This window comes from Narcine bancroftii, unplaced genomic scaffold (genome assembly GCF_036971445.1).
Source record: "Narcine bancroftii isolate sNarBan1 unplaced genomic scaffold, sNarBan1.hap1 Scaffold_290, whole genome shotgun sequence".
Taxonomy (NCBI): domain Eukaryota; kingdom Metazoa; phylum Chordata; class Chondrichthyes; order Torpediniformes; family Narcinidae; genus Narcine; species Narcine bancroftii.
The window spans coordinates 79,583-97,538 of NW_027212026.1; the positions used below are offsets into that span (position 1 = coordinate 79,583).

At 43.8% G+C, this 17,956-nt stretch overlaps 1 protein-coding gene across 1 annotated transcript; it reads right to left on the minus strand.

Annotated features, from left to right (window-relative positions):
- Window positions 1-3,047: 3,047 nt before the first annotated feature.
- Window positions 3,048-15,650, minus strand: LOC138750884 (uncharacterized). Its single transcript, XM_069912996.1, has 2 exons — window positions 9,602-15,650; window positions 3,048-6,429 (listed from the first exon to the last, which is right to left on the minus strand). The coding sequence occupies exon 1, from the start codon at window positions 15,648-15,650 to the stop codon at window positions 13,959-13,961; it is 1,692 nt and encodes a 563-aa protein (XP_069769097.1). The 3' UTR covers window positions 3,048-6,429; window positions 9,602-13,958.
- Window positions 15,651-17,956: the final 2,306 nt, after the last annotated feature.

The window sequence follows — 17,956 nt, forward strand, 5'->3', positions numbered from 1 at the left end:
TGAGAGCCATTTTTGAAGTCCGCCGGTCGGGAGGACACCGCTCCTCTGGGGAATCACCAACACCAGAGATCAGCTGCTCCTCTCCACGGTGGCTCTCTGCTCCAATGTGCAGGTAAGGCCTTTTTCTTTCTTCTCCAGTGATTTTCCTTCTTCCCTTTTCTCTGTTATTCTTACTTTTTCTCTTTTGGATGCCATCTTCTGTAATTTTATCTTTCTCTTCCTGTATTTATCTTTATTAAGCTCTGTTTTTTCACACTTTTTTTTCTTTTCTCTGGAGAGGGCTGGTTCCACTCGACCAGCCACTGCTCCATCACATGGCTTCCCTGAAATATATAAACTTGACAGAATATCCCCACTTCACTCCTTTAATTACCATCTACTTTTACTACTCCCTCTCCATCATTAATTTTAACACTCAGATTCCACTCACCCTTCAAATCTAGTTGTCCTTCTACCTTAATCTCTGCACTCAGTAATTCTCACTAGTTTAAACCCTCCCCAACAAATCTGGCAATCCTGCCTACCAAGATATCCAGTCCCCCTCCAGTTCAGATGCAGCCTGTCATTTTTGTACAAGTCAGACCTTCCCCAGAAGAGGTCATAAATCTGAACCCCTGCACCAACTCTTTATCCACACATTCATCTGCCACAACTTTGCGTTCCTACCACCTCTAGTGCGTGGCACAGGCAGCAATCCCAAGATTACCACCCTTGAAGTCCTGCTTTTTAACTTCTTCCCTAACTCCCTATATTCTGCCTTCAGGACCTCATCCCCACTTCTATCTCTGTCATTGTTCCCCACGTGGACCACGACATCTGGCTGCTTGCCCTCCCCCTCCAGAATGCTGTGTACTTGATCAGAGAAGTCCCTGATCCTGACACCAGGGAGGCAACATACCATTCTGAAGCCTCAAACTCATCCAGCAAACCTCCTATCCACTCGTCTAACTAATGAGTCTCCAATCACTATCACTCTCCTCCCCCACCTTCCTTTCTGAGCCGGGGGTCAACCTCTGCACTGGAGACATAACCACCTTGACTTGTCCCTTCAAGGCCTCCACTAACAGTATCCTGTTGTTGATGGGGATGGCCACAGATGTACCCTGCATTGACTATCTTCTTCCCACTCCTGACAGTGACAATGACTGTCTCCCTGAAGCTCCTCTCAGTGCCTCTACCTCCCGAATGATCCAGCTTCAGTTCCCTAACCCAGTCTCCAAAAGCTGCAGCTGGATGCACCTTATAATCATAATTTCTCATAATTTAGACATACAGCCGGACACAAGCCATTTTGGTCCAAGTCCATGTCGCCCAATTTACACCCCATTAATCTACAACTCTGGCACATTTTTGAATGGTGGGAGGAAAATGGAGACCCCAGAAAAAACCACGCAGAGACAGGAGAACGTACAACTTTCTTGCAGACAGCTTGGGATTGGAACAATGGACTGGTCCTGATCACTGGTGCTTTAAAGGTGCTGCGCTAACTGCTACACCAACCCAGGGACAATTGTGCTGTCCCAGATTTCCCACCTGCTGCATTTGGAGTATTCCACTGCCCCAGCTGCTGCCCCAGGTCTTACCTGGCCTAACCTCACTGGAAACAAGCTCATCCTCAGCCTCTGCTCACCAAAGCTTTGTGCCTCTCAACCCTGAACCGCTCTACACTTGCCGCCTTGCTTGAGCTTCCCCTCTTTTTATTTGTCACTGCCCCTTTCTTACTCCTCCCACCAATCACCATTCTGTTTAACCCTTATCTTGCCCTCTGCACTCTTTTTTTTATACTGTGCTCATCTGCTCTCTTTTTTATACGGCGCTCACCTCCAGCTGGTTCCTGACACTCACAGCTCACCTAAGTCTCTCAGTCCTCCTCTAACAGTGACAGTTCCCTGCTATGCTCCCTTTATAAACACACTCACCAAAAGCTGGTTCCCAACACTCACAGCTCTCCTAAGTCTGAAGCTCCTCCTCTCCCACGACGGACCTGAAATTACCATGACCTGAGTCCCTGCTTTTTAAATAGACTCACCAAAGCTGGTTCCTGACACTCACATAAAGGACTCAAGACCAGTCCTGAAACAATTACCCTCAATAGCTGGGGAGCTGATGACTGCAGGAACCATTAGTAAACCACATGGCAGCATGGTTGGCATAGAGGGGGTGCGGTTAGTGTAGAGGGGGACACAGTTAGCATGGTTGATGTAACGGTTAGCACAACACCTTCACAGCACCTGCGATGAGGACTGCAGTTCTGTAAGTAGTTTGTACATTCTCCCCGTGGTTTATCGCCCAGGGGCTCTGATTTCCTCCCAAGGTTCAAACCATACTGGGGGTGTGGGCCGATGGATGTAAATTGGGTCTTGTGGCCTGTTATCACACTGTATGTCTAAATTAAAGATTAAAAGGAATCACTCCAAATAGGTTGGGTCCCAGGATCACTATAGCTGACCAGGGACTAGCCATGGAGCCTGTAAATTACTGGGAGGAATGAAATCTCAGCAGATGCTGAGATCACAGTAAAGACACATCAAAATGCTCGACACAGACTGGGAGATTGCTTTGTTCAGCACTTCGGCTCTGTCCACCGCAATAGCGTGGATCTTCCAGTGACACACATTTCAAATCCTCGACCCATTCCCTTCTTGATATGCCTGTCCTTGGTCTACCCGCAAATTGGAGGAACAACACCTCATCTTCTTTCTGGACACTGTCAAACCGGATGGCATTAGCATCAACTTCTCTGGTGTCCGTTAAAATCCTCATCTTCTCCCTCCTCCCACCCTGTTTCTTATCTTCTTGCTCTCTCTCCCTTTTTCCCTTGTCTCTTTTCACAGAGTCAAAATCAATTCTCTTATCATTCCCAATTAACACCTTTTATGTCTTGGTCTGAATTCCACCCCCTCCCATTCTTCCGCATTATATCCAGTCTCTAATTAAGATGCTTGCCTGATATTTGCTTCTACCTTGAGGAAGAGCTCAGACCCAAGTGTTACGAGCCCAGAGGACCCCAAAACCCAGCAGCAATAGATATTCACCAAGACAAATGGTTACTTAAACAAAAGTTGCCTTTAATTATCTTGAAACATGAAAATAGAATCACACTTTAACTTATCACTATTATCTTAGTTTACCTAACTTAACTCCCTTCTAATTCTAAGCACACATGTATGTAATGCACGTGTAAGTTCAGAAAAATTCTTTGATTCACTGTCTAATCTCACTTCTCACTCATTCAAGTTCACTGGTTGCAGGCAATTCTTATACTGTGCATAGAATTTAACATTTATCAAGTTCACCAGGCTTTGGTGCCTGAAAGGTAAATGGTTACCGCTCAGGAAGGTTCTTGTCAGTTTTCAGAGAGAGACTTGTTGTACGATGACATCCACAATGGATTTCTTTTTAATCAGCCACTCCAGTGTCTTGCTGACAAAACCTACCCCTTCAGGGTTCTCCAGATGATAACCTCTTTCTTTCAGATCATCACAGAGTTCCTTTCTGTTTCACTTATTCCAAGTGAAACATTAGACAGCCAGTCCTCTCCTCTTGCATGAACCACAAGGGCTTTGACCAGGCCATCTTCCAAAATGGGGCTTTCCATAAGCTTGCCACCTTGTCCTGTTCCAGTCCCAGCTACTTCTGCTTGCTGTAACACTGTAGAAGTGATATCCATCTCTCTTTCTCTCTCTCTCTCTGAGAGAAAGCCTGTTTGACTCTCTCTGCTTGCAAAACCACATCACCCTCTTAGAACAACAAGTTCTCTTCCAGACAATCTACAGCTCCAACAAGATCCTTCATCTGTTGCCTTTTGTAAACAACAATCCATTAGAGAAGTCACTTGAGCACTCTTCAAAGCTCTTGCAAAAGCTGTGGAGCTGATATGTCTATCATGGAGTAGAGCTCCAGTATTTCAAATAAGATGTGTTTGATTGTGATCTACTCTACTCCCTGTTTATCTCCTCAAAACACATCTATATACTCTGTCATACAAGACATCGGTGATACATTTTTACCTCCTATGGATGCTGCGAGACCGGCTGAGTTCCTCCAGCATTTCTGAGTGTTTTTACTCTAAGGTACTGAGCCAAGGGTCTTAATACATCTCATACATGGGTCCTCAACTTTACACCACTCTAGCATGGTATGAAATGAGGTCACCAAACTTCCGCAAAAATGAATGTTGAGCCAAGGTTTTTGTTTCTTTGTTTAAATTCACTGAATATTGTATTTACATTTTCAATTCATTAACAACAGTTCAATGTGGATTTAACTATATTTTTATAGTTTTAAAACATTTGCTGCCACAAATCTTCCATTCATTCAATTTTCTTTAGGTTTATCTGTTTCCATGAACAGATTCACTGCCGCCCTTCCTGTAGTGACAACCTTCAGAAGGATTTTATGAGCTGCAAAGTGTATTGGATGTCATAAGGTTGTAAAATTATCTTCAGAAAGACAAAACCTTCATGGTTTCCAACAGTGAGGATCACCACCACCGTGTCACTCCGAGGATCTGTCCTGGAGCCTCCCTGTTGATGCAATTATGAAGAAGGCTTGCCAGCAGCTACACTTAGTGAGAAATTTGAGGAGATTTGGTACATTACCAAATACTCTCGAAAATTTCTACAGATGTATCGTGGTGGCATTCTGGCTGGTTGCATCACTGGTATGGAGGTGCCAACACTCAGGAAAAGAGAGAACTCCAGAGGGTTGTTAACTTGGCCTATGACATCACGGGCACCAGACTTCATTCCATCAAGGACATCTACAAATGATGGTGTCTTAAGAAATCAGCCTCTAACCTCAAGGACTCCCACCACCCAGGCCACACCCTCTTCACTCTGCTACCATTGGGAAAAAGGTACAGGAGTCTGAAGACAAGAACTCAGCAGCACAAGAACAGATTCTTCCCCATGGCCATCACATTCAATCAATGAACCAAAGACACTGCCTCACTTTGACTTTTCATGCACTATTTTTATTTATTGTTGTCAGGTGATTTATATGAATGTTTGCTCTGTGATTCTGCCACAAAACAATGAATTTCATGACTTCATGACAATAAATTGTGATGCTGATTCTGATGAGGTACTCCGTCTATTCTCAGACCACATCCTCTGATTAGAGTCCTACAGCAATAAAACAGACCCTTTGGCCCAACTTGCTCACACTGTTCAAAATCCTCTTGCACCAGTCTCACCTGCACCAGTCTCACCTGCCTGCACAGGGCCCAGTCCCCTCTAAACCTGTGCGATCCATCAATCCAACCAATCCTTTTTTGAATCATTGCAATAGTGCTTGCCTCAACCCCCTCCTCCAGCACCCGTTCCATACACCCACCACCCTCTGTTACATCTCTCTTCCTCCCATCCATCTTAATCCTATGTCCCCTGGCTACTGATTCCCCTACTTTGGGCAAATTACACCACATTAAAGGCCCTTCAGCCCACAATGTTGTTCTGACCTATAAATATTCACGCAAAGAAATGAAACCTTTCTGACCTCATAACCCTCTATTTATTCCATCCATGTGGTTGCTAAAAGTTCCTTAACTGCCCCTATTGTTCCAGCCTACACCACTATCCTTGGCAACATTATGTTTAAAAAAATGTACCCCTGATGTCTCCCCTAAACTTCCCTCCCTTCACTCTGTACACACGTCCTGAGGTCATTCCGGTCTTTTCCTCCCATGATTTGTCGACCTCCATGAGAGGTCCTGCCATCTCCAGTTAGAGCAGGGGAGGCCAAACTGTGGCTCACAATCCACACACGGCCCTTTTAAGTATAATGTGCAGTTTGTGGAAATATCATATATGCTGTACAGGACAATCTGAAATGTAAAATTTTCACCTTAAAGCCATAGTCATCCTGACATTGACAACAAAATCCCAACACCGTCCCCAGCTTCCTGCCGGCTCTGACGCAATCTCTTGCATATCCCGTTAGTTAGTTATTTGCAAAGTCTCAGTGCTTCCCTGTGGGGTCCATCCACCCGGTCCATCCACCCGGTCGCACCACTGTATAGGCTTAAATAGCTTATTTTAAAATATCCAAATTTAAGCTTTTAAATCAATGGTTTTCAAATGTTTACTTTCCACTCACATCCCACCTTAAGAAATTCCTATACCATAGGTGATCTGTAATTTGTAAGAGATTACTTAAGGTGATATGTGAGTGGGGGAAAAAAAGGTTGCAAACCACAGTTCTAGACCCAATTACTGAAATATTTTGCTTGAGAAAAATTGTCATTGGCCCATTCCACTTGGAGTTATGAAACCATGCACATAAGTCGATGAGGTACGATTCAAACAGTGGTATTCAAACATTTACTTTCCACTCACATCCCACCTTGTAATCCATTACTAATCACAGAGCACGCATGGAATCAATCTTGTACGGATTTTGCTCTGTATGTTTTGACCGGTGGTGAGCCTAAAAAAGGAATAAACAATGACTAACAGATTGAGAGAATTGATATTAATAGAGGAAATTAAAAGGTGTTTCCTAAAGGAGATTAAATTATACCTGGATGAGAGAGACGTGGGGACATGGCAACAGGCAGCTAGATAAGCGGACGAATTTGCTCTAATTCACAAAAATACATTCCAGAATAGTAGTCATTTTCAGAGAGTTAATGTGGAACAGATTAATAAACTTTTTCATGAGGTAAATGTGGAGCAGGATAGTAAGACTGAAATTAAGTCTGGAAAAATGTTAAGAGAAAAGATGAAGGTAAGGTGGGAAAGGACAGAACCTTTGCATTTGTATGCCATTTGTGTAAGAAACCTGGTCAAATGATTGCAAATCGTCTAATGTTGAAAAAGAAATGAGAAAAGGAGGTTTTACCAGAAGCATGTATTCAAACAATGGAATTTAAGGAGAGCAAATGTTCCAAACCTGCTAAGGAGGTCATGAATATTTTCAAACCTTTTGTGTCAGAGGGTTTTGTTTCAGTAAAGGAGGGAGAACCACAGGTTCCAGTTAAAATTCTTAGAGATACTAGGGCTGCTCAGTCATTGTTGTTGGAAAGTATTTTAACTCTGGATCAAATGACTGACACGGATATTTGATTAAAGGTGTTGGAGGTGAGGTAGAGTCAATATCACTTCACACCATTGTGCTAAATTCAGAATTAGTAAAAACACCTGTTATAGAAGGAGTGATTTCAAAGTTACCCATGCAGGGGGTCTTGTTTGTATTAGGGAATGATTTGGCAGAGGATAAAGTTGGGTCAGTTTTTAGATTAACAAATCAGCCTATGAGGTTAGAGGTTAGAGAGGATTATGAGATATATCCTGCATGTGCTGTAACGAGGTCTATGATGAAAAAAATAATGAGAGCTGAAGAAGATCCAGTTGATAAAGACTTTCCCAGTATTTCTGAAGTGCTTTTGAAAGAGCAGGGTCATTGTGAGAGTACAGATTTCTCCTTGTCAAGGAAAGAGTTAATTCATATAACCATATAACAATTTACAGTACGGAAACAGGCCATATCGGCCTTTCTTGTCCGCACTGATTTATGTGAAACTCCACTAGTTCCACCTACCCACTCCCATGCCTATAACCCTCCAACCCCCTATCATCCATGTACTCATCTAGCCTCCTCTTAAATGACAGAATTGACCCTGCCGCAACCACTTCTTCCGGTAAATCATTCCGCTCAGCCACCACTCTCTCAGTGAAGAAGCATCCTCTGAAATTACTCCTAAAATGTTGCCCCCTAACCCTTGACTTATGACTCCTTGTTCCAATCTCCCCTACCCTCAGGGGAAAGGGCCTATTCACATCTACTCTATCTATTCCCTTTATAATTTTAAATACCTCTATCAAATCCCCTTTCAACCTTCTACGCTCCAATTAATAAAGTCACAGTCTACTCAATCTTTCTTGTATTCAAGATACTGCAATCCAGGCAACATTTTTGTAAACCTTCTTTGCACCCTCTCTACTTTATTTATATCCTTCCTATAATTTGGAGACCAGAATGTGAGAAATGAGTAAAACTGATATAAAAATATGGAGATGAGGAAACTAGTATGGATATATGTGTAATGAATAAAGCCAGTATGAATAGGATAAGGATAGATAATAGAATGTAGGAATTAAAGATAGTTTGAATAAGATAAGGGTCTTCTAGCCTTATTAGCAAGTTCTGCATACAAGAAGGTTGTAGCCCTGAGAGTCGGGAAGGTGTGAATTAGAACAAAGCAGGTTTGTCAATAAGGACAATAACATGATGGGACACCAACAGGATACCCCCTGGTCCTCCAAGTTCACTGTTCAACAGAAACAGCACGTAGGCAGACAGGATTGCCTAATGCCAAACTCATCCAGGAGGCAGAAGAATGTAAGGGGGAGGGTACTTCTATACTGAAATAAACTGTATAAAAGTTGGGTGAGCCGCAGTGTATGTGTGTATTCCCAGGGTAAGGGGAGCAACCTAACTTTGCATTGTTGTATAATAAATGTTCTTTGTTCTCAATTTTTGTCTCGAGCAAATTCTGTGAAGGTACTTCTGTTTCTCACAAATTGGGGCTCGTCCGGGATCCCACTCCCTCCACTGACAGAGTGCCCGACGACGGGGGTAGGTGCACCCTAGCTGATTCAGCTGGACTCACGGACGGCGGGTGACTGGTCAGTGGATGAAGCGAGTGATATCCAAGAAGAGGCATTGAGAACAAATGATGGGAGGTCGTTAAGGAAGCGCGTTAGGAATAGCTACTGGATCCCGGTGTTAGAAATTAAAGTACCTTTAAAGAAATTTCTTTAAAAAGAGACAAAAATTGAGAACAAAGAACATTTATTACTACAACAATGCAAAGTTGGGTGCTTCCCCTTACCCTGGGAATACACACACATACTGGGGCTCACCCAACTTTTATACAGTCAATTTCAGTATCAGAGTGCCCTCCCCCTTACATTCTTCTGCCCCCTGGATGGGTTTGGCATAGGTAATCCTTCCTGCCTACGTGCAGTTTCAGTACACTTGGAGGACCAGGGGGTATCCTGTGGGTGTCCCATCATGTCATTGTCCTTATTCACACCTTCCTGATTCTCGGGGTATGCGGAGTTGACTCATTCTATCTAGGGTTGGCTAATTTCATATGTATAAATCTGTGTATGGATAGCTAATTAGATATGTAGGACTTGGTACTTCTATCCAGGGCTAGGAGACCTTTATCTGATCCAGACTACCTCAACTTCCTACATTCTATTGTACCTTACCATTCCTTTTCTTAGTCTTATGGTGGCTCTTGTCACACAGAAGATTCTTATGTTAATCGTGCTGACTCTGCTTTCCTGCATCCTATTCCCCAAGCTTATCCTGTTTGTACTGGTTACAGCCATTAACTGATGAATTTTAGTTTCTTCCATGTTCATAATTTTAGATCAATTTTCCCATCTCTCACAATCCTCACTTTTCTTTTAGATCAGTAATACTGATCTTTCACCATGATCAGTGTTACTGATCTTTGGTTACTAGTGTCAGTGTGACTGATCCCCCCCCACCCCCCCTTCCTCACTTTTCTTTTAGATCAGTAATACTGATCTTTCAAGTGTAAGGTGTTGTTTTACCCAGCTGGTCAATAACCGAATTGTAATACCTGTGTAAAGTCTTTAGGTAGGGGAGCACCATGAAGGTCAGAGTAGCGAGTCCAGCTGCTTATTAGGGTTGCGAGTATCAGGCTCCAGTTCTCAGTAAAGAGTCTAGTCCATCCCACATCAGTCCGAAGTTGCCACGTCTCAACATGGGCATGGGCAGATTCACGTTGAAACATTGAAGCAGTGTCTTTTAACCACCCGACTTTTGTAAGCATTGTCCTGACGAAGTCTGTGAGAGACGCTGCCTTCAGCAGCGAACAAGTAGCAGTAGTCAGGCGGTTCCGTTGAATTGTGGCTAGTATCTGATGTCCTCTTCAGCCCCGAACCCTAGGGCCACCGATCTCCGAAGGCTGTCTGGAGTCTGATATTAAAGTGTCAAGCAGCTCACGTTGTTGGTAACTGGTGCTCCCCTTCACAGGGTGATGAAAAGAGACCAAGCTGGGGGGGGGGGTTGTTTCTCGTGAATTTCAGGTTGCCTGTGAGTTTCTCCCTGTGTGTGGAATGTAAATTGATTAATCACTATGTAGGCTGTTAACTGACTATCGCAACTGTGTTCCCCTGGTCCGTATTAAAATTGTCCTAAATCTATGCCCTGTCTACACTGTAAAGTATCACAATTGTAACCTCTGCTGCCCCTATTCCAGGAGGACTTAAAACATAGCGAGTACTGAAGTGACATATCCATTTAACGAACAATATTCCAATAAATGAATAAACAGTTAAAATACAACAATAAATGTAAAAACCATTAAAATACGGCAATAAAAAATACAACAATAAATGTATAAACCGTTAAAATACGACAATAAATGTAACATTACGGCACTCTGTCACGGCGCAGTGTAAGTTTCAGGTCTGAAGGATAAGGAACTGCATGCCAGGTTGAGGGTTGAATCTGTGTGTCGTGATGTTGTGGTTCAGAAGCTGGTTTAATTCTTTGAATGTGGGTCCAGCCTTTCTCTCTTGTTCTTACTGAGGTGTCTGTAATTAAAAGTACACAGAAGGGACCATCCCAGGCAGGTTTTAGTTGATCCTCTTGCCATGCTTTTACATAAACCCAATCACCAGGTTTAATAGAATGTATAGGAAAGTCTAAGGGTGGTGTTTGGGCTAATAGTCCCTTTTGTTTCAAATCTTGGATGGAAGTAGAAAGCCCTCGTAAAAATTTGGAAATGTATTGGTCATTAGCCTCAGGAATGGGAGAATCAGTGTGGAACCCCATAAATGGGAGCCCAAACATCATCTCATACGGTGAGACTGCAAGATCTTTATGCTGTCCGAATTCTAATCAAGGCTTATGGTAACGATTTAATCCAGGAAAGACCAGTCTCTTCATTAAGTCGAGTGAGTTGGAGTTTCAATGTTTGATTCATACGTTCGACTCGACCCGAACTTTGGGGATGCCATGGGGTATGTAGTTGCCATTCTATTCCTAGGTTCTTGCAGACACCCTGTAGAATCTGAGAGGTGAAATGCGTACCTCTATCTGAATCAATGGTCTGCATCATACCGTATCGTGGAATGACACATTCAATGAGTATTCTGATGACAGTGCTGGCACGATCATTCGGGGTAGGAAAAGCTTCAACCCATCTTGTAAAATGATCGACCATGACAAGGAGAAATTTGTAAATACCAATCTTAGGAAGTTCAGTAAAGTCTATTTGTATGCGCTGGAACGGGCGAACGGCAATGTCGCGACCGCCAGGTATTACTTGGCGCATCGATTTCTTATTAACCCTTTGACAAATGGGACAAGATCTAGTAGCAAGTTTAGTAATATTGTATATGCCAGGGCAGTGAAGGAAACGTCCAAAGGTATCAACAAGGGACTGGGTTCCCCAATGCGTTTGTTGATGTAACTGATCTATGACTTGGCGGGCTATGGCTTTGTTAAGGACTTGCCGTCCGTCTACTGTCCACCACAACCCGTCGCCAGTCTGGCAAAATCCCTTATCTCTCATTGAGACCTCCTCTTCCCATGAAAAGATGGGGTTCTTTTTAATCTCTATCGGCGTGGGCAGTAGCTGATACATGTGAATCTTTTCTGCTAATGCTGCTTGTTTGGCAGCTGCATCAGCCTGCCTGTTTCCTCTAGCTTCAGGACTGTTACCAGTCTGGTGTCCCCGCACATGTACAATGGCAATTTCGGACGGGAGTGTTAAAGCCTCTAGGGATTGGGTAATTAACTGTTCATGGGCTAACTTTTGTCCTTTGCCAGTTATCATCCCTCTTTCTTTCCATATCTTACCGAACGTATGGACTACACCAAAAGCATATTTAGAATCAGTGTAGATCGTTCCTACCTTGTTCTCTAGTTCGTGGAGTGCTCTACAGAGGGCATATAGCTCACAGGATTGTGCTGACCAATGACCAGGGAGGCGACCAGCTTCGATCACCAGTTCCTGTTTACCGTCCACTATACTATACCCACTATAGCGGGTTCCTGCAATACAACGTGAAGAACCGTCAATAAACAATCTTTCTCCTTCAGTTAAAGGGACATCGGTTAGGTCTTCCCTAATTTTTGTTTGTAAGTCGATAACCTCTGAGCACACATGTTCTAAATTGTTTGAGGGCTGGTCATTAGTTGGAGAGATGAGGAAGGCTGCTGGGTTGAGAGTTTTGGTCGTGAGTAAGGTCAAATCATTGCTGTCCATTAGTATCGTTTCATATTTTAAGATTCTCGAATCCGTGAGCCACCTTCCAGCCCGCTGCAATAGAATATTGCGGACTGTATGAGGGGTATGAACTATCATAGGGGCGCCGAAAGTAATCTTTCGTCCTTCTTCAACCAAAATTGCAGTGGCTGCTATGGCTTGTATACACTCTGGCCAGCCGCGACAAACGGGGTCTAAAAGCTTTGACAGGAAAGCCACTGGTTGTCTATAGCCAGCCCTGCTTTGGGTGAGCACTCCGGTGGCTGCCCCAGCTTTGGTATTAGTGTATAAATCAAAAGGTTTGTTTAGGTCGGATAGCGCTAAAACTGGGGCACGCGTAAGGCACTGTTTAACAAAGTTAAAATTTTCAATCTCTTCATCCGTCCAGTCAAGGGTTTCGGTTCCTATACTGGGAATCTTATCATAAAGGAATTTGACCAGGTTCGAATAATTTTCTATCCATATTCTACAGAATCTCACTAACCCAAGGAATTTCCTGAGTTCCTGAATTTTTGGGAGGGGGGATCTGTATAATACCAGTTATTCTCTCAGGGCTAATTTTCCTGGTTCCTTGACTAACTAGATGTCCTAAGTATTTGACCTCGGATTGCACAAATTGTAGTTTGGACTCACTGACTCTCAGACCTTTCTTCTCCAAAAAATTTAAAAGTGCTACCGTAAAATCTTTAGCTAATTCATAAGTTCTTGCTGTAATTAGCAAGTCATCCACGTACTGTATGAGTTGGCAATTTTCTCTCCGAGGAGCTTCATCTAATACCCGCTCTAGGACTTGACCAAATAAATTGGGCGATTCTGTAAAGCCTTGTGGAAGGACAGTCCACCGGTATTGGTTTATACGGCCAGTAAAGGGGTTCTCCCATTCAAAGGCGAACATGTCTCTGCTCTCTGTGGCTAATGGACAAGTCCAAAATGCATCCTTGAGATCAATGACACTAAACCATTGATTATGGGGGTCACTTTTACTCATGATGGTATAGGGGTTGGGTACAACTGGGTGACGGGCAAGAATGAATTTGTTAAGCTCCCTCAAGTCCTGTACTAGGCGGTAGGTGCCGTCTGGTTTTTGAACAGGTAAAATCGGGGTATTAAAGGGAGACATACAGGGTTCGAGTATACCGTCCTGAATCAACTGGTCAATTACGGGCTGTAAACCTTTCCGGCCAGCCATCGGAATCGGGTACTGTTTCTGTCTAACAATTCGTTGAGTATCTTTTAAAGTGACTTGTAGCGGAGGAATATCGAGGATTCCTCTATTTCCCTTTCCTGCCCATACTCTTGGATTTATTAGTTTGCGATCTTCCTCGTTTAAAACATAGAATTGTACTCCAATGCCTGATTGTAGAGGTCGAGTACCGATAGCCAATTGGTCCTGTAAATACCTTCCTAGCAAGCATACTCCGGCTTGGGGAAGTAATAGAAGATCCTCAATTATGATCTTATCTCCCATTTGAATTCTGACTTCTCGCAATACCGGGACTGGAAAGTCTCGTCCTCCTACCCCAGAAACTGTAACTGTCCCTTCTATTTTCACCCCCTGGGGTTGGTGTAGAACGCTAGATCGGGCGGCTCCAGAATCGACCAAAAATGTCATCTTATCCCTGTGGGGTCCTATGCATAAATTAACTAACGGTTCTCCTTGCAGCCCCACGGTATGTATTAATTGAGAACCGTGACCCCCCTATTCGTGATCAGCTTCCATCAGGGCATAGGAACGTGTGTCCATTGCTCGCAGTGGGCATTCCTTTTTAAAGTGCCCTTCCTTTTTACAATGAAAACAAATAAGGGGTCCTGTTTCCAAATCTTTCCCAAAATTTCTAGGGGGCATACGTCGTCCCCAGAATCCTCCTCTACTCATCCACCTGCTGGGGTCTCCACCTCCCCACCCGTGGCTCCCCTCACCTCGTACAGAAGTTGGCCAGTAATCTTTATCTTTTTCGTGATGGTCAGCTACTATTCCTTTGACTGTTTGTAATAGAATTTTAGCTTTCCCTTTTTGTTTATCCTCTGCCCTCTGGACAAATGCTCTCTGAGCAATCTGCAGTAACTGGGTAATTCCTTGCTCGTGCCAATTTTCTGTCTTTTGTAGCTTTCTTCTGATGTCTGGGGCTGAGTTGGTAACAAAACCCGTTAGAACCAATTGTTCCCCTGCTGGGGATTCTATGTCGAGACCCCCATATTGTTGAATTGCCGTGCGCAATCTATTGAGAAATGCAGAGGGGGTCTCCTCGGGACCTTGGGGAACCTCAAAGGCTTTTTTGAAGTTCTGTCCTTTGGGGACAGATTCCTTGATTCCTTTGATCAAATTAATCCTGTATTCCTCCATCAGTGTGCGGCCACCACTGGTATTTTTGTCCCAATTAGGTTTTGTGAGGGGGAATTTGACTTCTCCAGGGGTCGCCTCGTGTCCCCCTTGGTGTTCCTTATCCCATACTCTAATGCCTGCCTGTCGGATCATTCCCCGCTCATCTAAGGTAAACAGAGTCTTAAAGATGGATGTTAATTCCTCCCAAGTATACAGACTTGGTCCCAAAAATTGGTCTAACTGTTCGGCACATCCCTGGGGATCTTCTATCAGGGAGAATAATTCTTTCTTAAAATTACGTACTTCAGTGCTGGTCAGGGGCACATTTACGAACCCAAGACCTTCTCCCACGGGAACCTCCCGCAGGGGTCGCATCCAGCTGATTTCTGGTTTCTTAGATTTGTGTTCCTGTTCCCTGAGAAGTGAATCGCAGGGTTCTGCCACTTCTTCCTGAGGGATCTCACGCTGTTCTGAATTACAATGTTCTACCTCTACTGTCAACGGAGGTGGTAATCGAGCACTTTGTGAGCGAGTCACCATACCACTCCGGTTCTCTTCTTTCTTCTCTAGTGGTGGGGGAGGAGGGGGAGGTGCAGAAGGGTAGGTCATAGGAGGGGAAGGAAAGATAGGAGCCGGCATAGGAGGAACATGTGGAGGGAGGGAATATAACACATCCCACCCCTGTGATTCAGGGACAAAAGGTTCCTCCTCTCTCTTATCCCTGAATTCTTTCTCATTCAAAACCAGTTGTTCAATGGGTCCCTTGAGCCAGCAGGCTGCATATTCCCTGCTCTCAACATTGTCTCTCTGGTTTTGATAGAGCCAGATGTTCAAAGCTTGACACATCCATTCATCCTCGGATCCGAACTTTGGCCAGTACACGGAGCTCCCTTTAACCGGGTATTTAACCCATTCAATACAACAATACCTGACCATTGTCAGTTTGTCTTTCCCACGGGTCTTTCCCGTGCCCCACTCAGATAACATCAACCCAAGCGGGCTGTACGTAGCTATCTGGTGTTCACATCCTGAACCAGGACTCTCTTCCTTGCTGCTCATTATTCCCATACTTATAAACAAGTAAAATTACTCTTACCGAGTTCCAGTAGCAATGCTCTAGCGCGCTTCCTTCCGTCGTTTGTTCTCAATGCCTCTTCTCGGATATCACTCGCTTCTTCCACTGACCAGCCACCCGTCGCCCGTGAGTCCAGCTGAATCAGCCAGGGTGCACCTACTCTCGTCGTCGGGGCACTCTGTCAGTGGAGGGAGTGTGATCCCGGACGAGCCCCCATTTGATAGAAATTAAAGTACCTTTAAAGAAATTGCTCGAGACAAAAATTGAGAACAAAGAACATTTATTACTACAACAATGCAAAGTTGGGTGCTTCCCCTTACCCTGGGAATACACACACATACTGGGGCTCACCCAACTTTTATACAGTCAATTTCAGTATCAGAGTGCCCTCCCCCTTACATTCTTCTGCCCCCTGGATGGGTTTGGCATAGGCAATCCTTCCTGCCTACGTGCAGTTTCAGTACACTTGGAGGACCAGGGGGTATCCTGTGGGTGTCCCATCATGTCATTGTCCTTATTCACACCTTCCTGATTCTCGGGGCTACAATCTCTTGGTATGCGGAGTTGACTCATTCTATCTAGGGTTGGCTAATTTCATATGTATAAATCTGTGTATGGATAGCTAATTAGATATGTAGGACTTGGTACTTCTATCCAGGGCTAGGAGACCTTTATCTGATCCAGACTACCTCAACTTCCTACATTCTATTGTACCTTACCATTCCTTTTCTTAGTCTTATGGTGGCTCTTGTCACACAGAAGATTCTTATGTTAATCATGCTGACTCTGCTTTCCTGCATCCTATTCCCCAAGCTTATCCTGTTTGTACTGGTTACAGCCATTAACTGATGAATTTTAGTTTCTTCCATGTTCATAATTTTAGATCAATTTTCCCATCTCTCACACCGGTAAGAGGAATTTTACTTACCTGTTAGTATGGGAGATGTGAGTAGCAAGGGAAATAGTCCTAAGGAAGGACAGGACAATCAGGGGTCTGTGGCCTGTGCACTGGCCAATTCAGAAATATTGATTCCACCCTGAATATGATATACAGTCGGTCTGGACAGTATATCTGTGATGGGATTGTCTTTTCCTAAAACATGGCATACGCCCATTGTGAATTTTGAAATGTACGATAAGTGACGCTGCTGTCTTGCTGACCACGGATCCGTTATTTTGCTGAAGTCAAAAATGAGTGGCTTATGATCTGTAAATACAGTGAAATGGCAACCTTCCAAAATACATCAGAAGTGACGTGTGGCTAGGTACAATGCCAACAGTTCCCGATCAAATGTATTATATTTAATTTCCACTGGCCTTAAATGCTTGTTGAAGAAAGCGAGGGGTTAATAATGGCCATTGATGTACTGCTCAAGAAACACACCCATGGCCATACTCGAGACATCAGTGCTAAGTCCCAAGGTAGCCTCAGGGTTGGGATGGGTGAGCATTGCTGCTTTGGCTAATGCTTCTTTGGCAGTCGTAAATGCAACCTCTGCCTCTGATGTCCAGGTAGTGTCTCTGTGCTTGGTGGAGACCATCTGAAACAGTGATCGAAGAATGTCAGCAGCTGCAGGAATAAACCAGCAGGAATAAACGTGTTTGGGAGATAAATTGGGAAAGGTTTGTTAGAGCAGGTCACACACACACACTTTAAAACAGAATGTTTGCAGGAGTTTTTGCAAGAGAGCTCAGACTCAATGGACTGTTTGAAAAGGCAACAAATGTAACAACAAGCTGTAGCAGCTTTGTCTGGAATAGAACTTACTGTTTGGAAGGTCATGTGATCTTTGCAGGCAGAGAACAGAAAAAAAGGCTTTGTTCTCAGGGAGGAGTGAAAGAGAGAGGAGAGACAAGCTGGCAAGCTTTGAAAGGAGAGGACTGGCTGTCCGGTGTTTCCCTTGGAATAGGAGAAACAGAAAGGAACTGTGGTGACCTGAAACAAGAAAAACTCTCTCTAAAGACCAACAAGAACCCTACTGAGTGGTAACCATTTGCCAGCTAAGCACCAAAGCCTGGTTAACTTTATTAATGTTAACTTCTGTGCACAGTACAAGAATTGCCTGCAACCAGTTAGATTGGACTGTGAACCAAATAATTTTGCTGAACTTACACACATGTGCGCTTTGAATTAGAAGGGGGTCAAGTGAGTCAATAGAGATAAGTTAAAGTTTGATTCTATTTTCATGTTCAAAGATAATTAAAAGCAACTTTTCTTCAAGTAACCCTTTGTCGTGGTGCATTTCTAGTGCTGCTGGGGATTTGGGGTCCTTTGGGCTCGTAACAACATTTAGCACAA

Excerpts from the sequence above, each read along its gene's own strand:
- LOC138750884 (XM_069912996.1), bottom strand. The coding sequence starts at position 15,650 with ATGGGAATAATGAGCAGCAAGGAAGAGAGTCCTGGTTCAGGATGTGAA.